This window comes from Seriola lalandi, unplaced genomic scaffold (assembly GCF_002814215.2).
Source record: "Seriola lalandi dorsalis isolate HSWRI2012SDOR001 ecotype SW California unplaced genomic scaffold, Sedor1 jcf7180002054465, whole genome shotgun sequence".
In the NCBI taxonomy this organism is placed as follows: domain Eukaryota; kingdom Metazoa; phylum Chordata; class Actinopteri; order Carangiformes; family Carangidae; genus Seriola; species Seriola lalandi.
Window position 1 is genome coordinate 573,114 of NW_019525018.1, and position 24,046 is coordinate 597,159.

The 24,046-nt window shown below is 40.6% G+C and overlaps 2 protein-coding genes across 3 annotated transcripts; both read left to right on the top strand.

Moving 5' to 3' along the window:
* The first annotated feature begins 1,146 nt into the window (after nt 1-1,146).
* Nucleotides 1,147-10,268, top strand: uba2 (ubiquitin-like modifier activating enzyme 2). The gene is made up of 17 exons (XM_023411420.2): nt 1,147-1,378; nt 2,707-2,790; nt 2,968-3,038; nt 3,149-3,213; nt 3,314-3,414; nt 3,616-3,737; nt 3,951-4,018; nt 4,172-4,293; nt 4,507-4,606; nt 5,204-5,355; nt 5,551-5,644; nt 5,858-5,970; nt 6,348-6,503; nt 6,714-6,810; nt 7,548-7,653; nt 7,763-7,905; nt 8,824-10,268. Exons 1-17 carry the CDS (start codon nt 1,238-1,240, stop codon nt 9,036-9,038), a joined length of 1,950 nt encoding a protein of 649 aa, XP_023267188.1. The 5' UTR covers nt 1,147-1,237; the 3' UTR covers nt 9,039-10,268.
* A 1,429-nt stretch (nt 10,269-11,697) lies between these two features.
* On the top strand, nt 11,698-23,592 carry ca5a (carbonic anhydrase 5a). Of its 2 annotated transcripts, none has more exons than XM_023411414.2 (7): nt 11,698-12,206; nt 16,115-16,312; nt 17,312-17,430; nt 19,579-19,674; nt 19,849-19,911; nt 20,667-20,825; nt 21,438-23,592. In XM_023411414.2, the coding sequence occupies exons 1-7, from the start codon at nt 12,065-12,067 to the stop codon at nt 21,606-21,608; spliced, it is 948 nt and encodes a 315-aa protein (XP_023267182.1). In that variant the 5' UTR covers nt 11,698-12,064; the 3' UTR covers nt 21,609-23,592. The 2 variants fall into 2 exon arrangements, with proteins under 2 accessions (XP_023267182.1, XP_023267183.1); XM_023411415.2 differs by lacking the exon at nt 11,698-12,206 and adding an exon at nt 15,271-15,933.
* Nucleotides 23,593-24,046: the final 454 nt, after the last annotated feature.

Sequence of the window (24,046 nt, forward strand, 5' to 3'; positions counted from 1 at the left end):
TCAGTTGCCCATGCCTCAACTGTAAATGGACTGCCCACATTGTCGCATGGTGATAAATTATCTGGACAGACAATTTTTAAATTATCATACTTTTATAAAGTCCTTCACGTTCTCACCGTCTGTCTTCATGCTAGGTAACCGAGTTCAACACAAACACTGCACCCTAACACCACATCTACAACCCCCTGTTCATTTCGTGCATTGTCTGCCAAATAGATGGTGAAATCTGACCTACATCACAGGGCATTCGTGATTCATGATTGTTTGTTTTACTGTGAAGATACACACACACACACACACACACACACACACACACACACACACACACACACACGTTTTTGCACAAAAAGTTTTTAAAAAATCCCTAGCATGATGTATAGAGGTTTTTTTTTTATTAAATTTAGGCTGTTCTGTCTGATTCCAAATTGACAGTTAGCATCACTACAGTGTAGAAAATGTTAGTTATCCATCTGAAAGAAAAACTATAGTGAGAGGGATGTCACTAGAGGTCAGAAGACAACTGTTAATGAGTAACTACTGGTCCTATAGCCAGGGACTTGTAGAAAACGCCCCAACATTATCATTTTATGGGGATGTTGGGATAAGGAAGAGAGAAAATTAAGGTTTGGGTGGGTTGGTAACAAGTGGGTTAATGTGTGATTTAAGTATGTAATATTATAATAAACGACACAGGAAGACATTCTTATACTATCCAGAAACATGGCTTTGGGAAGGAGGCTGGACAGGAAGCGAGAGGAAGGATAGGATGTACTGGACTTAATCAGACATTGCATAAAAGGTAAAAGACAAAAGGTCAGACAAAAATGTAGATGAGCACACTGTGGTCATTTTGAATCTGCTCAGCTTGTGCTGCTGGAATTTAAGGGCTACAAGGAGGAAAGGAAGGAACTGATATGAGCTTTTAAGAAAGCTAAGCTAAGTATCACTGTAGGGAACCTCCTTGGGTTAATATACAGTCATGCGCCTGAGGGAAACAGAGCTAATAGTGAGAAATAAGTCGGTTTTTTTACACACTCTAGTCCTGTAGGCAGCGGCAGTGAACCTGCATGTTGGTTTGCCAACCGCCAATTAAATGAGAATAAGAAGAAGAAGCCGGAAAAAAAAGAAGAAGAAGTCGGTGACCCGGAAGTGGGAGGGACTTTGTTGCTAAAGGAGAAGAAGCTAGCCGCTAGCCTCCCGGTGCTGCAGGCTCTAGTTCTGTCTCTAACCGGTCGACATGGTCCAACTGGTGGGTTCCCTCCGAAAAGAACTGGCCGACTCCCTTTCCACCTGCAAGGTGCTGGTGGTGGGAGCGGGAGGGATTGGTTGCGAGCTGCTGAAGAATCTCGTCCTCACCGGGTTCAAAAACATCGAAGTGGTCCGTCACATTTGTGTTTGTTTGTATGTGTGTGTTAGCTAGCTAGCTAGCTAGCTTGCTATCATGCTAGGTCTTTGTGCTGCACACACTGCGCCTGGAGTTGTGAGGGCTCGGACTAATTCCTGAGACGTGGCATTCAAAGGAGTAAAACATACGAATGTTTGCCCTTGTCTTGATGCCCTCCCTGTCCCTGAGTATATAGTTAGGTGGACTGGCCCAGACATGATGTAGTAAAAATATGAACACTGCCCTAGCAATGTAGCAGGAGCATTTGGCGCCATTAACACTGCTAAGTTAGCTTCACAGCTTCTTTGTAAATTGACGGCTAGCTGGCTGCCAATACAGACACACTTAGACAACCCTTTGTTTAGTTTTGTCAAGTCGAAATATACTGTTAATATTATCACGAGATATAAACGCTATACAAGCCTTAAGTGTGTGTATGTTTGCTTAGCGCTTGTACTTACGCTAAGAGTAATGGTTGTTTGGGTTTTCTAGAGTCAACAGTCAAATGTTTACAGCTAAGCATTCGTGACTGTCACTGGGTCCCAGACAAGGGTTTATGTACCTCTGGGGGTCCGTGAATGGGTCCCTCCTAAACTGAATAACAGATAATGTTCACCATTATCACTTTTTTTATTGAATTTTGGCACGAAATGTATGTTAAAGTATTTAATCAGATATACTCATTTAAATTAAGATTACTTTTTTTTTTTTAAATAGAAAATAAGAAATATTCATAGACAACAACAACATACAGCCAACATACAGCCAGGCAACCAACAAGTAGAATTAATAAAAGACTAGTAATAAACATCAGATAATGAAGGTTTAAAATCTCGAAGTGGAATTAAAGTTCAGTAACTTGAGGCCAGTTTGTAGTTTATTGTATTTAAAATGTCAGTTGTATCTAAAACCAGTTCTGCTAAAGAGATGTAAAGTAGTTTGGGGGCTTTAATTGTAGAGCTCTATAGATGAATATCACGAGATGATTATTCCGTTTTGTCAATTTTGTAGTTTTGTAGTGTAATTTTCACACTTGTGACCTTCACTTTGTAAAGGGAGTTGTTTTTACAAACCTTAGTCGTAACAAAAGCCGCATGTCTGCTTCAGACATATTTGAAAATGTAACTGAGTGTCTGGTTGTCATTATTTGTTATTGTGTGCACCAGCAGATATTTTTGTTGTAATTAGACTAAACAAGATTGTGCTGAAGTTGAAGTTGTCTGATGTTGTATTTGCGTGTGACAGTTTGTTTGGATTGTCTGTCGTATATTATCAGTTACATGCATACATTACTGATTTTACACCCCTATTGATTTTGGCAGATTGACCTGGACACAATTGATGTCAGCAACCTGAATCGCCAGTTCCTCTTTCAGAAAAAGCATGTCGGCAAGTCTAAAGCACAGGTATGTTAACATCAGGAAACTGACCTCTGCCACTGGTTGTAGTGAATCTTGTTTTGACCTGATGCTGTTATATGAAACACCTTGAAATATGTGCACTTACTCTAACACTTGACTGCAGAGTAAATCATCTTCTGTGTGATGTTTGTGCCTTTTATTACTTACTTTGTGGATTTGTAGGTGGCCAAGGAGAGTGCGTTGCAGTTCTGTCCCAGTGCAAATATTATTGCCTACCATGACAGCGTCATGAAGTAAGTTTCTTTCTTTTTCTTGTCCCTTTCATTCATTTTAATTAATTGAATCAATTTTATCTGTACTTTTGAGATGGAACTGAATGATTTTTTTTTTATTTTTCTAACAGCCCTGACTACAATGTGGAGTTCTTCAGAAAGTTCATGCTGGTGATGAATGCTCTGGATAACAGAGGTAATATCACCTGACCATAAACACTTAAACATTTTTTTGTTACTCCTAAGTGCCAACACTTCAAATTATGAAGAAAATAAAACCCCCTTTGTCTCTGTAGCGGCCCGCAACCATGTGAACAGAATGTGTTTGGCAGCTGATATCCCTCTGATAGAGAGTGGCACAGCTGGTTACTTGGGGCAAGTCACTGTCATCAAGAAGGTAGGACATGCACATCCTGGTTATGCTAAAATCAGTTGAATTACTATCCTACCCAGAAAAGATTTTGTTCCCTGCACATATTTAGGTGAGGTACTAGAAGGGCAGTGAATATCTCATCTCATCTCATTTTGTATCTTTCCTCCTCTCTTTTTCTTTTTTCCTCCTATATTTCTACCCGTGCACCCTCTCTTCCTTTCCCAGGGAATGACGGAGTGCTACGAGTGCCAACCTAAGCCCACCCAGAAGACCTTCCCAGGGTGCACCATAAGAAACACGCCATCTGAGCCCATACACTGCATTGTCTGGGCCAAATATCTTTTCAAGTAAGACTCGTTCTCAACATAACTAAGTTCTAGCCTCATTCAAATGCACAACAATGCAAACATAGGCATATTGGACAGTAAACTGTCTCTAGACTAATGTAGACGTATGTGATTATGCTGCAAATGTGCAAAAGCATGAGAACACACCACCATCAAAACAACAGAGGCAAGTACGTGTTGTAATGTTCATCTTGCATTGTCTGTCTATCACAGTCAGCTATTTGGAGAAGAGGATGCAGATCAAGAGGTGTCACCTGACACAGCGGACCCAGAGGCTGCATGTAAGTGAGAGCGTGGCTTTACATTTGTTTCACAATATCTGATGAGTTATGTCTTCAAATCTCATTTTCACTCCATTTGTGATGGAAATGGGTGGATAGACGTAGAAATACACAAGCACCCTATACTATGTGAAACCTGAGTTGTATACATAGGGAACCCCGAAGAGACAGCAGCTCGTGCCACAGCCTCAGAAAAGGACGGAGACATCAAGCGCATCTCCACCAAGGAATGGGCCCGATCCACCGGATATGACTCCGTCAAACTCTTCAACAAGGTAACAGTCAGACAGCTGAACTAATTGCAAAAGTGTTCGGGATGCAAACTTTTTTTGTTTTTTTTTAATTTTTTTATTTTTTTATTTTTTTTTTTTTACAAATGTGCATAGAACAGTTTCACTGAACACACAGCACAGATTTTAGCGGCACTGTTTTAGGGTTTTATCACCACAAACATGATAGGGTTGGTTATGATTGGTTTTCCTCTCCAGCTTTTCAAAGACGATATCATGTACCTGCTGACCATGGACAAGCTGTGGAAGAAGAGGAAAGCTCCTACACCTCTGGACTGGCAGCAGTTAGAGAAAAGTGGTATGTCTGTTCAATATTTATGTCAGAAACATCAGAAACTGTTCAATTGGTTTTTACACAAACTCAAATTATAGAGCTGTATGCTTCACGTGTCATTGCTTATCTGTGCTGGTGAATAAGTGTGTAGGACTCAGGTTTTGACTTGCAATGTTCAAGGTAAGTCAAACAAACTGGTGAAAAATATGTTTAGTGAGACATATTTGAAGATCAAATACAATCTTGTTGCTTGCTGCCAAAACAATTGTAGCAATAGACCCACTGCTTAAAATCACAACAGCAATACAAGAAACATGGATTCGTATTGCTGCCAAAAATGTCAGTCTGCTTGACTGTCAGGAAGATACTGAGCATGTATCTGGAAAACAAACCTGAATTTAGTTTTAGGGTTCAGCTAACTAAATCTAAATCACGGCCTCTGTTTGACTATTTACAGACAGAATAGACAAAAATATGTGGCAGTATGAAGGTTTTTTTGGAATACCTAAAGTAATTGCAGCATAACTGTCCACAACATAGCCAATAAGTGTATGCCTTATTCATGATTGTGTTTATCAGTATGTTCATCCATATCTTTATTCATGTCATCCATATTTTCAGTGCGTCCTCAGGAAGAAACTCCAGGTTCCGGTTTGAAGGACCAGCAGGTTCTAGGTGTTTGGGGTTACTGCCAGCTGTTCCAGCACAGCGTGGAGACTCTCAGCTCACAGCTGCAGGAGAAGGGAGAAGGTGCTGAGCTGGTCTGGGACAAGGTAACACACAAACTAATAGACAGCTGGAGGGAATGTTTGTACACCTGGTGTAAAAATCTGAGAACAATAATACTGGTGAATAAATGATCCCTCCAGAAGACAGTGAGAGATACATGCATATCTGGGTTTAAAAGAGAAGTGTTTTTGAATGGCTCATGTGAGTTTAACGCCTTCACTGCCTCCTCTTGTCATCAGGATGACCCTCCAGCCATGGACTTTGTTACTGCAGCAGCAAACCTACGTATGCACATCTTTAGCATGAACATGAAGAGCCGCTTTGATGTAAAGTGTAAGTTGGTTGTCTCACATCTTGCCAACAGAAAACTGGTTACATTGGAAACAGACTATCATTTCTTTTAATTTGCTGTGTTTTATTTAATAAACATATTGTGCATGGTCTAAATAAGTTTGAGATATCTTAATTCCGTTAGACAGTAGTGCACACACACGGCCTCAGATAAATGTCTCTAATGGTAGGTATGATTTATGTGATTTGTTTCAGCCATGGCAGGGAACATCATCCCAGCTATTGCCACAACCAACGCTGTCATTGCTGGACTCATTGTGCTGGAGGGACTCAAGATCCTGGCAGGGGAACTAGAATCCTGTCGCACGGTTAGTTCAGTCACCACCAAGTATTACAAAACCTGCTGCCGTCTCATTATATAGCCTAGTGTTTGCAGTTCTCCGGGTGCTGAAATTGCTAACCTGTTATTCAGTCAAGGTTTTGGTCAGGTTGTACTTGCTTGGATAAATGTTTCACACCCTTTCGTGTGAATTAATAGTTGTAGTGTGGTGTTTTACAAGATGTAAGGGTTGCAAGAATAATATTTATTTTGATAAGTGAAACTTGTCAAAATCTGAGGGTTTTTGGAAATTTGGTAAAACAGGCACCGCACACGCAAAAGATTTTGCCATGTGCCACAGTAACCTGGTTAATATCAGAATAAGCTATTGGGATTAAAACGGTTCTTTATTTGTCTCATTTTCAGATCTTCCTGAACAAGTGTCCCAACCTCAGGAAGAAGCTGCTGGTCCCATGTGTCCTTGACCCACCCAGCACCAACTGCTATGTCTGTGCCAGCAAACCTGAAGTCACAGTCAAACTCAATGTCCACAAAACCATGGTCCTCTCTCTGCAGGACAGGGTAATATGATGAGCTGTGTTTTGCATGTACAACAACCTGAACCCACAAGAGAGAACATCACCCTGTCGCAATGAAAGTGTTTGTTTAATCAGAAAATGTGTATATGATCTACCACACATGGTATATAGGCCCAAGTGGTGTCATGTTGAGGTGACATGTTCACTGCTGCCTTGTTAACTTGTGGATTTAATGTTTTTGTAATATGCTCAGATCCTGAAGGAAAGGTTTGGCATGGTGGCTCCAGATGTTCAGATAGAAGATGGAAAAGGGACCATCCTCATTTCCTCGGAGGAAGGAGAGACAGAGGGTAAGGACACAGGGGAAAAAAGACGTTAAATACATTAAATACAAGATTTTTTTCCAACTTCTTTTCACGGAACTTAAACTTTAAAAAAAGAAAAGGCTTTTTGAAAATATAATGGGGGATGGGGACAAGAGACAGATGGAGAGGCTGAGAAGATGACAAAAGAAAAGTTAGGCATTGGAGTGATGATTTTTAAAAATGGAAACCAAATTAGTATTATATTTTTGGGTCGTTGGTGGTTTGATGAAAATGAAAACTGGAGTGCAGTGAGCCTCCATTTGGACAGGAGAGGGTGCTCTAATAGCATCTGTCAACTGGTCTGTAACTAAAATGCACCTACTGGCTGGACAGTGATTTCATGCCCCCCTTTTTTGTTTGTAAGGTTTGTAATCATTAAATAGAAAATGAGCAGTTCTTTACTTGAACATGTAATCATAGCAGAGATACACATCAGAGAGAAGATTGTTCATATCTCAGAGGGCAGCGTGAGTGAAGCTGTAACAAAATTATATATTGTATAATTTAGAGTAAGTTCATTTAAACTAATGAACCAAAATGGACATAAAAATAATTAATGAAATGTGTGGAAATTACTGTGGTTTACTGTCTTAAAAACATTTGGCATTTGGTGAATATGAAGTGATGTTAGGGAAATGGAAATAAATGTCTGACACACATGTCTAGTGCTACAAACATACTTGTTGTTAGGCATGTGTGTAACTCCCATTCTGTCTTCACAGCCAACAACAGCAAATTTCTTGCTGACTTTGGGATCCGTAACGGAAGCCGTCTGCAAGCTGATGACTTCCTGCAAGACTACACACTCCTCATCAACGTCCTACACATGTACGTCCCTCTTGTGCATGTGAATGTGCCCAAGTATTTTGTTTTGATGAAGCCTCTCCAGTGAGTGAACCTGAAAATGATATGAGTTGGTTTCTGTCTTTGTTGGCAGTGAGGAGCTAGAGCGGGATGTGGAATTTGAGGTAGTCGGTGAGGCCCCAGACAAAGCTCCGCCCCCTCAGACTAACCAGGAAGAGGTTAACAGCATCACCAATGGCAACAAGGACTCCGCCCAGCCGTCCACCTCCTCTAAAGGTCAGCAGGAGGCAGAGAAATTTTTCATTTTTCTGCGGTGTACATCAGTCATGCCGGTTAATTTAGTTCTGTTTATGTATTGAATGATCTAATTAGTGAATGAGAGTGGGAATGAGCAGGGATGTATGTGCTATACTTTATTAGTGCCTTAGAATGTGTGTTTACTGGCTTTTCATTATTTGTAGTGATATCTGGATTCCTAAGTATCATGTGATAAAGATGATTGTAGATATGAAACACTTGATGGAACTGGGTGGGTTCACAAGCTCAACATGATAAGCAGGCTGTAAGTTCTCTGCAAGGGGCAGCTGCTAAGTTGTTGTTTTACCGGTGCTACACAACAGTTCCCATGTAAAAGAAAAGTAGATGCAGCAGATTAGACTTGCAGATCAGCTGCACTTGTCCTCTAAAGAAGGAATGTGTTCAGACAGACATTAACACACTGCAGCCACCGTGTTCATGAGGCCACACAGCAGTATAGAAAACAGTGTTGTCAAGCAAAAACATTGAACTTTACCCAGTTTTTATCACAGCATAATGCAACATTATCTGCGTTTGACCAATCAAATTCATGTAAGTGCACATTCCTATTGCATGACCGAATGAACACCATATTCAGTTATTCAGTTTACCTGGGGATTGTAGCAAGTACACAAGGATAAAATGAATCTTGCTTTGCTAAATTTTCACAGCGTAAATTCCTTCCTTACAGTACTATAAATAACTGTGCAGTGTTGTAGTGTATGATGAGTTTTAACTCATCGATGTGTCATTCAAATTGGACTTCTGGGGTTTGGCTCACAGTGTCAGTTTTAACTTCATAAAGGCTCCAAGAAGGCAGTCAGAGTTGTTTACTCCAAGGCTTAGTGCTTCTTCTCTTTAACCTGAGTGTGAACATTGTCGTTCTCTGTCTTTCAGCTTCAGCAGACGACGATGACATCATGATCGTTGACTCTGATGAGGAAGAAGCGGTGTCATCCAGCTCTGCAGCAACAGTGAGCACCAGCACCAAGAGGAAGCACCCGGATGCAGAAACTGGCGAGACCTCCACCAAGCGTCCACGGACGGAGCAGTCAAGTGCAGCAGCTGCCCCCACCGACAACGATGACGATGACATCATCGCTCTGGACTAACCCCTCCTCAGTGGTCTCCTGAAGGACTGAGAACTCTTTGCAAGCTTGTCGTTTTGACTCAAGACAGACAGTAGGCTTAAATAAAACGCCTCTTTTATGAAGAACAATTTACTGCCCTGCTTTATCTTTCGTCACTCCCTCCTCCCCAACTCTGTGTTTGTTTGTGCTTTCATATCCCTCTGCTCTCCACATGATGCTGTAAATAGATTCTACACCTTTAAAAAGTTTTGAAAAACACATGCAACTTCTTTTGTTATTTTTATTCATTCCTTGTCCCTATAAAATGCTTCTCTGGATGGTAAAAAAAAAAAGTGCTTATTTTGTATTTTTTATAAACGTACTGTATTTCTCATGCTATACAAGTCAGGGTGTTTTTTGTGCTTCGTGGTCAGGTTACAAAAGATTTAAAACCAAAACATTTTCTTGGATTGTAATATTGATCTCAATTGTTGTGAAGGGATGGTAAACGACAGACAGACCCAGGAGTCTGCAGATTGTGGTACTTGAGCAAAGGCGCCAGCTTGCAGGTGCTGTTGATGTTGATGGACTGGGTCGGTAAAGCACAGAGGCACAGACGGGGATTTGGCCACGTTGTGCCATGGGGCGTTAGTTTGCTACCTCTTTTCTAGAACTAACATGTTTTGGCTGAAAATATGTAACCACGCCCTCCATAACACCGCCACAGTGAGGTGCCCAGCTCTTAGGGAATCAATTAAAAAAAAAAAAAAAAAAAAAGTTACTCAAACAGCCATGGAGCAGCACAGTGGCGCTAACATGGATCCACTGTGAAACTGCAATGACTGCACTGTATCCTTCAAAGGCTGACTAAGCACAAGTGGCTTAGATCCAAGCTAGTAGTAGTTTGATGTAAACATGTTACAGTGCGTTTTTATTACTATGACTAGTTGTTTGAGCAAAGAGGTTGCCAATTGTTTTAAGACGGTTAAAGACAGTGACAGACAGAACCAGAGATGGAGTATAACCAGTCATTCTGTTTCATTCTGCAGGAGTTAAACTGGATTGTGTGATGGCAGTGGAGTCCTGTTCTTAAATAACATAAGAACAACCACTCGCACGGAGGTTAGGAGTTGAGCACCTGCTTACTCCTCCAGTTTAACCCCTGTGTCAGTGTCCATGATTTTATATTTCATTGTGATCTGACTTGTTCTTGAAAGACTGACCGCCCTTTGGTCCAATTTGGTGAAAAAAATAAATTCAACGATGCAGAGATGTCTTGTTTTGTCTCTATGTTTGTACAAAGTTCTTGGAAATACAATCATTTTTGCAATTTGAATATATTGCATATCCATTCAATTACAAAGACTATTGGGGAAATAATCCAAAAACATGTCATAAACACAAACTCGGATGTTTTCTGCATATAGCCAGATTATATTGTTTTGAAATTGTGGACTTGGTTCATTATCTTGAGGGTGGAGTTCAGCAAGATAAGAGACATCAACACAACAGCACTGAAAACATCTGAAAGTTCAGTAAATGATCTAAAGTAAACGCACTAAAAGCACATAGAGAAAGACGGGTTGTCTGTAGGACCCTGTTTTTGCTTAAGTGTGCCATCATTAGCAGATGAATCTGTGTGTTCTTGGTGTCTGGTAAATATTTTGTGTGTTCAGGGATTAAAGTCTGACAGTCATGTGATCATCTCTTTACACAGTGTGACATTCTTTAGAGTTGCCACGATGCAACATGACTACACACCACACACACAGCACTTTACTATAAACACGCTTAAGAAAGTCTAGTTTGATCAGATGAATCTTCACTTGTTAAATACAGAACCAGGATGAGACATAATTAAAAACTCTGCAACAACAATTGAAGATGCTGAATGCTCATGCTCATGAACTTTTCTAGACTGAAGCAGATTCGCTCATTGCAAGTAATGCACAGGTGTAATGAATTACATTAATGAATGCTCAGTTCCATTGAAGTATCCCAACAAGCCAAGCAGTGAAAAATATGAATGGGATTTAAAAGTTGAATACATCCAAAAAGTGAAGTAAGGTTTATGAAAATTTTCAATTTTGATAGAAGGGGTTTAAAATGCATAAAAGTTCCGTCCATTGATTTCAGTGGGACAAATTTCAGACAAAATGTTGAACATTTTGGAAAGTATAAAATATATTAAAAAATTGAATAAAGTCAGTAATGTTATAGTTGAGCTGAAAAATATAAACTTGGAATGGAGTTTCTCTGTTAAAAGTGTTGTAGTCCACAATGGTGGATAACTGATATAAATGATAATACTTGTGATAATAATGTGATTTTACTTCAGTAAAATGTACGATGTAGGACTCGTAATGGAATATATTTTATGAATCCTTTATCGAAATACAAGCAAAAATAAAAAATATTACAGTATTTCTGCTTTCCAATTGTGTATGAAACCAGTTACAGCACCATGTCGATTTGTAAACTTCTTCCACCACTGATTGGCCTCATAAAATTACAAGAAAACAAGACCTAAATCTAAAATAAATACAATTGCATTATTATTATTATTAATAAATCTGTTTCGCTTCCAATCCACAGCCATCATCATCGCGAACGCCCCTCAGAGGAGGCCGCTGATTGGTCAGCACTGTAGCCCCCTCCCCCCTCCCCTCCTGCAGAGCAAACATTTTTCCAACAGCGGCACTATCTTATCACTTATCGAGGGCCTGCGCACGATTTCACGGGCGACAGACAAGAAGATCGATGAAACGGCGGTTGGGTTTTGCGGTCACATTTTGAATTCACGTGAAGCGAAAGCCTGCCCTCGCCCCCGCCTCCAGGTTTTACGGCAGGAGGGCAGAGACAGAGGAGCGCAGCCAGCCGATAGTTTTGTTTTGAACGGGCTCAGCGGTGACTGAGAGCTATAACTTTTGTGGAGTCAAAGAAGACTTAACGCTAGCTAGCCGTTAGCTTCGGATAAAACAGCGCAACGAGAGACGTTAAAAGAACGTTAAAGTGCCGCTTGTAGCCGCCGCCGCGCTGTGAAAGCTGGTAGCGTTAGGTTGATCAATATGGTGACTTTGTCATCCGTAATAAGACCTCTGGCTTCTCAGCTTCACCGACAGCTCGTCGGACACATCAAGAGTCACCGGATAACGCCTGTCAGAAGATGCAACCTCACGGCGTGCTCCAGCAAATATGTGCTGTCGCAGAGTAAGTACTTGTGGTAAAACACGTTTATATAGCTGCACATAATGTCTCGTCTTCCCAGCTTGTCGACGCAGCTGTTTATTGTCATACAGCTTCAAAAGGAGGCATTGAAATCTCATACATTTACCGCCCACAGTGGCAGTGTGTGTATCAGCACGGCAGTGGTTTGGTTTGGTTTTTAGCTCACATTGTGGCTTTGAAACCTTTTCATTGTGGGTCACACGGCATCAGTTAATGGTCACTTTTGTTGTCATCTGAAAAACGTGCAGGAAGAGGATTTTGAAAGCTTGGACTGGAGTTTTCCCGGCACTGGATTTGGATCAAACACTTCTCTGTTGACTCAGCTGTGTCAGAGACTGACCTCAGACTCCAGGTTTTCCAAACAATTATCGATATCCCTGATCACTGGCCCATATAGGGGCCATATGAAGCCCTTTCACCTACATTGCGGCCTGTATGTGAAGTCACTATATAGTCAAGAATGTTGTTTTCAAATGTGCACCGCCCACACACTTTAATTGTTTTATGCCTTTATTGTCTCCAGCACATGTGTATATCCTCACTGAGGTTTGTTTGATATCATATGGGAGATTTTGGTAAAAAAAAAAAAAAAAGGTTCAGTTATAACGAGAACCTGTTACCATTATAAATATAGTGCATGCAACTTGAAGAGCATTTGTATGTTAGACTTCTGGTAGGAGGCACTTCCCTTAATTTTGATGTGCCCTGTGGAATATTTGAGACACCTGAGCTCATCTGACAAGTTATAGCAACTTCCTCACCACACCCAGTGACATGAGCTATTTCTTGTTCACAATCTCATGCCAACAACAACCACAGAGTCAACATAAAAAAAACCTTTGGAAGTGGAAAACTAGTCCGGTGCAGCAGAGCTTTTATCTTCAACCACGATAATAAACACATTTCATGTTTAACTTTAACAAGCTCGTTGTACTGACAGTTGTCTGGCTGCCAAAGCTTTATGAAAGGGCTGTTGGGTTGTCTTTGAAGTGGCCCACTAGAAATTGAGTTTCTTGACCTCTCCTTTGATCTATCCTGATACACTTTCTTTTTTTGTTCGTAAAATGGTACTTTTGCTTTCCCCATCATTTCATCATGGGGGGTGTAGAAGGTTTGCTCACTTGGTTCCCTAAGTTGAGCCTCTCAGGAACAACCTCCAGCTCCTTCAGTGGGTTTGGTAGACCCAGTCCCCAGTGCCAAACATGAATCTTAATTTGTAACATAAAAGATTTTTGGTAGAGCTCGTCAGGGGTGACGCGCACCCTGAGGAGAAAGTGCTGCCTGAAACTCTTAACTCAGGGAACAGAAGTCCCTCGGAGGATCGGTCGACTCAGATAACAAAATGCGTGTTATACCAGTTTCCGTGATGTTATCTTGTCAGGCAGACACTTGCTTTTATCTGCAGAGGTTTAAAGATAAACTCCTGGGTAAATCAAAGTTGTTGTTGAAACTATTTTTTCAGTAGAAAATATTCCCATTTTTTGTACTATATTAATATAATTGACATGAAAAATATTCAGAGATAACCCACTCAGAGTTGAAGTGTGAGTTAGTATGGTCCTTTACTGAGAAACAAGCTGGACGGGTCAAGTATTGGATCACAAGTGATGTTTTTTCATTTACCTTGCTGCCTAAGAGACGTACTATAGGCTTAATGCAATATTTACTGAAAACATATCACTGTAAAATTGTACTATTTTAGCCAAGAATGTTTTCACTGTAGGGCAGTACCACAGTTGATGGATTCATGTACCTGTACTGACACAACCATGATAATTACAATATACATTGACATTGCCATGTAATTTGATATATAGTAATAGAAAAAAACTCAGAGAAATTATATCATATATTATATTATTGCCCACTTATACTATATAGTATAAAGTCTTTCACATTGTGTCTGCTGTCAGTGTTTAAACTGCCACCATTGCGTGGTTATGTTGTGCGTACTTCCAGTCAGCAGTTTCACCTGCTAGCAGCAAGTTAATTTTCATACTATCCAGAAATGAATGGAAACCAGTGGCTTCTACAAATGTAGGAAAAACACATCCATAAATTCAAAACAGTGTAATGTGGTATAGAGCACTTTAATAACAAGGGCTGCTGTACTGCCTCACGCTGTGATGGTCCTGCTTGGTAGCCGGACTGACTCACCTTTGAAACTCTCTGCTCTCAAACAAAAGCTGTGTTTTGTGCCAAACTAATTGGCTCGTTGTTACGTTGTTGTGAGGTTGAAGAAAAAAGAAAAAAAAAAGCACTGTCTTTGAAAGTGTCTTTGTGTCCAGCAGTCGGTGCTGCTTCACATCCAGAACAGCATCAAAGTGTTGATACTAGTCTGGCATATTGGATCGGTACATCCTTCATGTTTGTGAGGCTTTTATGGTTCCTATTATCCTATAGGACACGCAATGTGTTTGTCACTGAGTTAGGGCAACTTTATTAGCTGAGCAGTGACAAGATATTGACATGTTGTACTCTACCAGGATGACACATTTGTAATTTGTTGTTTAAAAAGTAAGAATTGGCATTAACAGTGTTGTTTGACTGGTGATGAATTGTAGGGTGCTGGTTAGAATAAAAGGCTGTTTTAGGGTTTTTCTTCTCTGTGATTCCTGAGTTAAACCAGTGACCGGGTAGAAGTTCAGCAATGTCAGCGTCTTACTCAAGGGCACCTCTGCAGGACATATGTTTATTTCAGGAATTGAATCTGTGCTTGCTCTATACATACTGGCATCCCTCTTACTAATTTTCATATTCATACATGTTACTAGCTTATGACTGCTGATGCAGAAAACTCATTTGTTTCATACACGCCACGTCATTTTTTGATTTAAGAGATCTGGCTGTCACGCTTAAAGAAGCACTGCAGAGTCAGGCAGTGCCAGTGACATGCCACAAATCAGACCAAACTCACACTTGACTATTACCAAGTAAATGAGCATGAATAGCTTTCAAAGCAGTTATTGTGTGTCCGTGCAATAACAGAGTCAGGCGGCCTCCCCCAGGAGGAGCCGGTGAAATCTGATGAAGATGAAGGTCATCTCCCAGTCAGACCTGTTCAGCCTGGCTCACAGTGGAAACCTTAAGCCCTGTGCTGGATGAATGGAGAGGAAAACAATAAAATAAGCTGCTTTTGTGCCTTTGACAACCACACTTGAAAGATTTTTTTTTCTGGAGAGCTTTTTTTATTTTATAAGTAGAAGATTTTATGTGGAGTTAATTTTTTTTTTTTTTTTGTTCTTTGGGTGGATTTCAAGAGTAAAGGAAAACAAAAAGGAGGGAGGCAGGGAAAGTGAGCAGAGTTTTGGGTAATTAGAAAGCAAGTCCATTGATAGACAGTCCAAGCTGGCGGTTTGACTGGCCAGAGGTCTTGGTCTGATTCCCCCGCTGTGGAGTGGAGCTGGGGGCGTGCCAGGACATTCCGCGTGTCACTTTCTGTTCAGCCAGCCCACTTCGCTCTTATTTTGTAATTTCCTTTAAGGAAAAAAAATGTAAGAGGACTAGAAGGAAGTACTATTGCTCACTTGCTCCTTTTGATTCAGTTCCTTCAACCAGCTTGAGGGAGAAGTAGGATTCTGTGTCAGTCCAGCACTGTCTGTGCAGTTTTTGAATTGCTTTTTTATGAAGCAACTTTGATTTTTTTTTTTTTTTTGCTTTAAAATGGACTGTCTGAAAATGCAGCAGGCAGCAGAGTACAACATGAAAAGTAGGTGTCAGCATTTTTTTTCCTCACTTGTTAAAACAGTAATACTGTTTTACATGCACATGGACAGCAGGAGCTGTGATTTAGATACGACTCTTTTACATTTTAAATCCTTATACTTTTAATTCTGTTTGATTTCCTTCCTCTGCTTCTTCTTCTCCTCTTCCTCTCTCCTCATCTCCAGTGCATCCCATGTGGCAGGGACCCCTCGCGGTACCCGGAGGTGATCGCCAGTCTCCCATTGACATTGTTGTGCGGAAGAGTGTCTTTGATTCAGAGCTGAAGCCTCTGGTCACCGATTACGACCCAGACACCTGCCAACAAATCTGGAATAACGGTTACTCCTTCCTGGTGGAGTATGATGACACGACAGACAAGTCCAGTGAGTACTCCTCTGTGTTCTTCATTGATGTATTTATGTATTAATCCACTTAATTCTTCAATTAATGCCGTGTAGAAATCACACAAGTAAAATTATATTCTGTATAAGTTCCTCATTATAGCAAGTCAGTTTCCCTTTAAATCTGAACAAGAAAACCTCAGCAGGGGGAATGCATGTTTAGATCTACACAGGAGGATTATCTCCGTCTTGATCCCCCCTCCCCTTAAAGAGCCCTCTGTCTGTAGGAAAAAGTATGCTGCCGGTAAAAACCATTGCCACATGGAACTGGTGATTGTCATGTGACTTGTGTGTCTCTCCTGACCTCAACAACTACTATGTAGTCTGTATTTAAAGTGTTGGTAATTTTGGTATAATTGCTGGGCTACACCAAAACACTCACTGTCCAAACCAATATAATTATAAAAATAGACTTTATTTTAAATTACAAATGTTTTAAAACTGCAAAATTAACCACTTCATACGTGTCACATGCTGTGGGTCCCCTGGTATTATGAGCTTAGTCTGGTGCTGAGAGCACAAAAACAGGTTTATAACTGAACCATATAAAAACCATAACCATATAAAAATGTGGAGAAGGATACGACAAGGGTTCAAGAGAACAGCTTTTTTATTAACAGTAATTTAAACAATGAAACAATGGAGTGATCTTCACACGGCTGCAGGTACTTTGTCATGTATAGATGGGGAGGAGTCCGTCTTTGTTGTCAGTATTACTGTCACTGATAAAGTTCATGGAGGAAATAAAACAGCCTCTCACTTTCATGTTTCCTGGATGTTTCAAGGTCAGTGTTACTACAAGAACAACCTGTTCCTCAGTGAAATCATTTCCTCCTTTAGAGGAGGAATCGACTAACATTAACATGTACTTGACAGTTTGAGATATGATCCGTGTTTCATTTTCTTCACAAATGATTGTGAAATCTGTATTTGTCAATGTGTAATGTACTGATCTACATGTGCTTTAACTTTCCGGTGTAGCGCTGAAAGGTGGCCCCCTGCAAGACAAATTCAGGCTGTGCCAGTTCCACTTCCACTGGGGTGAGAGCAACGCCTGGGGGTCAGAGCACACCGTGGACAGGAGGCTTTTCCCTGCAGAGGTACTGTGCTGTAACAGGCATACACTGACAGACACTGCCTGAAACTTCAATTATTCCTGAACTTGCTTTTTGCATGGACAAAAGAGAATCACATAAAACACTGAAACAAAAAACAGCATGTTTTATTAAAGTGTGAAAATGGATTGGTTTTAGCACATGACAGGAAGGAAATATTTTTTATAATATTGTCAGGAACATAAAAGAGGAAAGAGAAGTAAAGGAAATCCCGGTTCCTGTAAAGCTTGTTATGTGAAACCAAATGATTCCAGAAAAAATCCAAGATGAACAGGAAGAAGAATACTCCTTTTTCTTTTTAATATTGTAGACATGATACACTTTGGGGAATGCTTTTATCTACAGAGCCACACAATATTATGAGCTTAGGAGCTGCAACAAGAACAATTCACAGTAGAGCACATTCCAAGAGAACAACACCGAAAAATACAGCTAGGTCCACTCTTGTAAAGTAAAACATTTAAACTTCTTGAAGGAGGTTTTATGTCCAGGTCTGTGTCTTTTACTTTGAAGTTGAAAATCACAGTTACCACACCATGCAAGATGATAGAGATCCACCCAGTAGAGATTTTGCTGTATCATTTATATCAAGGTAGTTATCACCTCAAAGAGTAACTTAATACCAAATACCAAAGTGTGTTGCAGCTCTAACGATACTCAGCAGTGACATCACAGTATACACCCTTGAGCATACGTGAATGTAACTGTAGCATGGTGGGAGGTAGGGTTGTGCGATTAATCTAATTTCTATTTTTGATCATGATTTTGGCTTCCAACGATTATGAAAACAAGATCATAGCGATAAAACGATTATTGTGCTGCATTCTTTTTCTTTTTCTATTTGTGTGGGGCCATTACAGCCTTTTTTGGGGATAAAAACACACCTGTTTGACGCTATAGCAGAAAGAAATCATTAGCTGAACTGGGCTGTACAAGCAAACCATACCTGTAACGTCAGTATCCTGCTGTGCACACCCTCTGTTGTTGTTTTAAATATACCCTGACATTAACTGCTAGGTTAATGTGCATGTTAAACACAGAGGTGTGGCAGTGACATCTATAGCAGGTGTGTGTGTCCTATAGTGTGACAAAGCCACTGAATGGAAAAAATCAGATGTATAGAGCCATAGAAAGCAGGTAATGGAGAGAGAGAAATTCAGCTTGTACTCTGCAATTACTTCCACTTGACCAAATGTTCTCTTAAGAGTTAAAAGGAGAAATAGAAGAGAACAAGTCTAACACTGTTTAAACAGTGCGGATGTTGACTTAGTTTGCGGTCCATTTTCTTCTATTTGCGAATCCTTCTTGAAATGCCTGGAAAAACAGAGTATTGTATTGATAACATCAAGTTTGGTGTAGAGAATGATTTATCATCCCATATCTATATCAGTGTTTATCCTCTGCTGGTTGCACGGTGCCAGATTATTTGATCCAGCTGTGTTCCTCTGTTACTCTTTATGTCAGTAAAGACAAACCCATAAATGGTGTATTTGTCTCTCAGTAGTTGGGGTATTAGACTGGTACAGTTGTCCTGCCTCACGTTTGCCCACAGAATATCTATTTTCATGTTGTTCCATTAACCTCAGCACACTTGTATAACAAGAGGTTCCACTGTGTGTGTGCATATGTATGTGTCCTCTGCCAAGCCCTTGTTGGTGGTGTTAGGAATGTGTCCATGTCATAGCTCTCATCACTCAACAGTCTCTGTATTTGTGTGTGTGCAGAGGATCAAGTTTCAGTCCTGACTGACAACTTTGTCCCATCTTTGTGAGTAGCTAAAGTGTTGTGTTCATGCATGTGAGTTTGAGTATATGCAAATGATTAGAGCTGCTGTTATTAATTTTTAATAAGATGTCAACACGAATAACAAAACACATCACAGTGAATTCAAAATTAGTCACATGGAGACATTTATTTTGAAAAGAGACAGGAAGGCAGGAAAGGGGGTCATTTGGGGGACAGAGGTAGTGCGCCCGGGATCAGGACAGGGCGGGTGAAAAGAGCAAGGTTATAGGTCACAGTCTCTCTCACACACACACACACACACACACACACACACACACACACACACACACACACACACACACACACAAAGAGTTCATGAATGGTTTTTTGTACTGTGTGTGTCCACAGCTCCACTTGGTCCACTGGAACTCTGACAAGTACAGTCTGTTCGAGGAGGCAGTGATGGAGGACAACGGCCTGGCTGTGATCGGAGTCTTTCTTAAGGTACACACACGTGTGAGCACCCACACAGACGTGTTTGAACCTTCCTTGTGGTGCATCCACAATGCGAACCGGCACATTCTGCTGTGTGTTGAATGTATACATGATGTGGTATGTGCCATATATTCAGCTTTGCACTGCGAGTACAATCCAGATTAATGTCTAATCCATGTGTAGGTGGGAAAGAGACACGAGGGGCTGCAGAAACTGGTAGACGCTCTGCCTACAATCAGACACAAGGTGAGTCCACATTCACACACATCACAAGGCTGATTTTTTTTTTTTTTTTTTTTTTTTTTTAAGATGCTGTGCTCCTCTCTGAAATGAACTCATAAGTCTAGTGACCAAATACAGTCCATTTAAAGTCTACTATTGAATGGTAACAGCACTTGACAGGAAGATAAGCATGGCTGCCCTCTGATGTTTATTAGAAACACTACAGGTCTGGTCAGACAGGCCTCAGTCAAGGGTGACACAAAAATCTCCAAGTACCAACAGATATTTTTCACCAAATAGTCCTTAGAACTAAACTCAGGAACCAGATCTGGAGCTAAAAATCCTTTTGTCAATTTCATGTTTTAAAACAAATTAGACAAACCATGGGATTAAAAAACTGCTTTGATTGAGATCACAATTGTTACTGATATAAATTACATTGTGTTATTGATTTCTAAAAAAAAAAAGAAAGAAAAGCCTCTGAAAATATATTCATATATTCCTTTTGATTGGTATTTGAAGGTGACCGACTTGAAGTCATAGTGTGTCCTTCTCTTACATCACTGCTACTGTATTGCTTATCACCAATAATGTCTGATAAGGTTTGTGTTTGGCTAATAAGATTAAAAACAATGTGACACCTCTATATCTCTCATTGTGTAACACTCATTGACATATTTAATTTTAGGTAATGATTAGATAGTAATGCTATACAGAATTCAGGCAGTTTAACTGACTACTGTTTATTTTGTGCTCTCTCTGTCTCCGGCTGTCTGCAGGACAGTGTAGTGGAGTTCACGAGGTTCGACCCTGCCTGTCTGTTACCCACCAACACTGACAACTACTGGACGTACCACGGCTCTCTGACAACACCTCCCCTGACCGAGTCGGTCTCCTGGATTGTTATGAAGCAGCACATTGAAGTCAGCCATGATCAGGTGTGTGTGTGTGTGTGTGTGTGTGTGTTTGTGTGTTAACCAAATATTTCATCACATTGTCCAGATTTTGTAGTTTTATTTTTCAACATTAAACTACTCTGTTAATTTAATCAAGGTGCAACTAAATGGGATAATATGTCTTAAAGTTGCACTAATCAATATTTTTTATATCAACAATGAATGTAATGACTTTGAATTATATTAAATCTGTCATTACTTTCATGTCAAATCAGCTTCCTCCTCCAGATGCAGGAGGAAGCTGATTTCTGCTTTTTGTTAGGTGGTTAGAAGTACAACCTCAAATGAAAGCTAGTGTTACTCTGTGTGTGTTGGATGTTGTTCTGCTGCCCCCAAGTGGCCAAAAAGTAATTGGAGCAGCTTCAGGTTGAGCTGAACTCAGCAAAACTGGTTCCAGAAGGTAAAGGGGAAATTGTGTTCAGTAGTGTAGCCACACTGCAACTATCCTAACCCCTCCAGGGTGTGCGCAGCTATTTGTACAACTGGGCAAACTAGCATGACGGCATGTTTGGCACAAGACCTCCAGCTATTACAGATAAGATCAAGTAAATCAGCCTGTGTAAGTTGTGACTCTTTCTGTTTCCCACCCTTCAGCTGGCGGTTTTCCGGAGCCTCCTGTTCACCTCAGCTGAAGAAGAGGTACAGAAGAGTATGGTGAACAACTTCCGCGTGCAGCAGCCTCTTCGCGGTCGCACCGTCCGCTCTTCCTTCACTCCCTTCCTACAGGAGGCGCCATCAGCTGAAGGCGACAAACACACCCACTGACGCAACTGGACCCAGTACACCCCCCCCACACACACACACTCTGACACTGTAACACACACAATGAACATCAACATACCCACAAACACTACTCTGTGAGCAAGTGTCTGTGTTCTCTCATTTTTCTTTATTCCATCTCAACACAATGTCGTTCATTAGCATTTCGAGCAGAAAATTCTACTGTAAAGTTTCTACAGAGGAACCTCATGCGGTTCTTTCGCAGAGCGAATGGATGTTTTCATTGCAAACAGTGAACAGTTTTACATGGAGGATGTAGGGAGACTTCGCTTTCTGGGTAGTTGAGATTTTAGTTTTCTTGACATTTTTCAGATTTCGGTTTGACTGTTTCAAACCAATAACCATAAGGGATGGTTGCTGTGGGGAAAATATGTAGTTTTTACTGATTTTTATTAAGGTGAATCATATTTATCATACATAAACAGTTTATTCAGTTACTGTACATGAGTTTGTACAGCTGCAGCTCCGTGCAGAGAAATGCACCGAAGCTGGAAGTAGAAACTCAGTAGCCTTCAATACTACACGAGCGTCTGCTCTGTCTTCCTGCTGGTGATGTTTTTACCATGTAAGGACGGTGGAGCTGCTGCCGGTTTACACAACAGCAACCAAGAGATTTTTAACAGCCTGGAGTTGTGTCTCCAGTGTAATACTTAATTTATCTAATATCATCAAGTGCTTTTTTTTTTTTTTTTTTTTTTTTAAAAAAATTTCAAATTTTTAAAATCCTGCATTGTTGGTTGCTGGCTTTATCCTTGATTTTATCATTTAAACATTAAGATGAATCGAATGTATGTTTTCTTCATCTGTTACAAAGAGATTATATTGTATACAGTACATATGACATTCATAAAAGTTATATCGTTATTTTTCGGGCATATTTGCTTTTATTTTGAGAGCTAGAGTGGAGAGAAACAGGAAAGGCAGAGGACAGAGACGGGGTATGATGTGCAGCGGCAAGGACTCGGCCTTAATATCAGTTGAGCCACCGGTGCCCCCCTCATAAGCCTTTGTTTCTTACATTACATGAGGTTTAATACTCCACTGAGCCTTGGTTATTCTCTCCAGAACCTGTTAAACATGTTACTAATACGCACAAACATACCGGGTTACTGTAGCACATGTACTTTAAGAAACCTTTAATTGAAATAAGTGATTATCTTCCATTACTTATTGTAGTGTCTACTACCATAACCACAGTGCCTTAAATGTTCTCTGTGTGACTCACTGCTCCTGGCAGAGTTTCCACAACACAACAGAACAGAATGATCCGATCCACACCTGTTCAAGTAAAGTGGTTCCCTCAGACAATGATCTCAGGAACATCGTAGAGGAATCCAGTGAACTTTTCCCTGACTAAACTTTGAGGTCGACTGATTGAATCAGGTTTTGTTATTGGGAGGGAACTGCTGTCTTCATGAGTCCCTCTGGTTTTGTTGTTTTTCTTTCGTCCCTTGTGTTTATTTTTATTTGAGGTGGAAGACTAAGATTTATCAAAGTAACACAATAGGACAAATTCAATTTTACTGTGGTGAGTTAAAGAGTTGTTGAATCTTTTAACTCGTCTAAGCTGCTTTTATGTTTTAAAGTTTTAGTCATAAACACAAAAGGTACTACTACGAATAACTGTGGCAGACACTGGGGAGACTTCCTGAGGGATAGAAAGGTGACACAGTGGGACCAACTGTCTACAACAACAACAACAACTATTTGAGCTACTTAAACTTTAAAAGCTCTAAACTATGGAAACCAAATGTTCCTCAGTGTATGATTTTTAACTTTGTTGCGACAACAGAGAGGACACAGCGCAGATGAGTGTAATAAAGAGCAAGCTTATGCAACCCTGCATCAGATAAAGAAGTCTGACAGTTCGCCTGCTCTTGCTCTCCTTCAACAGTAGAGGTGCTCTGTGTGCATCTTACTATGCAGCACTATTATAAAGAGAGAGGAGGGAGAGGCAGCCAGATAGAAAGACAGGAGAAGAGAAGGACACATAATATGAAAGAACCCGTTTAGTTTCAACTCGCATCTGAAACATTGCACTACAAACCAGAAAACCATTTCAAATCTGGCCACATTTAACACTATTCAAGAGTGAAGGTTTCCTCCATTAGTGCACAGTTGCGTTGAGGCAGGGGCGGGAGGTCACAGTTGTCTTTACAATCCCGCTGTAACAATGCAACTGTCCAAACCGGCCCCTCCACGTCTTTTGAAATAGCCACCCCACTTCCCCCTCCCCTTCACGGACGCTCACATCAGGCACCCCCACCCCCCCAGTAGGTCTTCCATTGATTCCCCACTTGAGGCCAGGCATGAAGCTGCACTGAATAGACTGACTGGATATGTATTGAAAAGATCTGATGCTATGTGATGTGCACTGAGGGACATTAATTCATTGTGAATGCTGCGGACTCATTACATTAATA

What these genes read in the sequence shown, in the direction of transcription:
- ca5a (XM_023411414.2), top strand. Translation starts at nt 12,065, where the DNA reads ATGGTGACTTTGTCATCCGTAATAAGACCTCTGGCTTCTCAGCTTCAC. An exon ending in TGACACGACAGACAAGTCCA is followed by an intron (nt 16,313 to 17,311) that starts GTGAGTACTCCT and finishes TTTCCGGTGTAG; the next exon opens with CGCTGAAAGGTGGCCCCCTG. An exon ending in TGATCGGAGTCTTTCTTAAG is followed by an intron (nt 19,675 to 19,848) that starts GTACACACACGT and finishes ATCCATGTGTAG; the next exon opens with GTGGGAAAGAGACACGAGGG.
- uba2 (XM_023411420.2), top strand. Translation starts at nt 1,238, where the DNA reads ATGGTCCAACTGGTGGGTTCCCTCCGAAAAGAACTGGCCGACTCCCTT. An exon ending in TGGGCCAAATATCTTTTCAA is followed by an intron (nt 3,738 to 3,950) that starts GTAAGACTCGTT and finishes TGTCTATCACAG; the next exon opens with TCAGCTATTTGGAGAAGAGG. An exon ending in CTCATCAACGTCCTACACAT is followed by an intron (nt 7,654 to 7,762) that starts GTACGTCCCTCT and finishes CTTTGTTGGCAG; the next exon opens with TGAGGAGCTAGAGCGGGATG.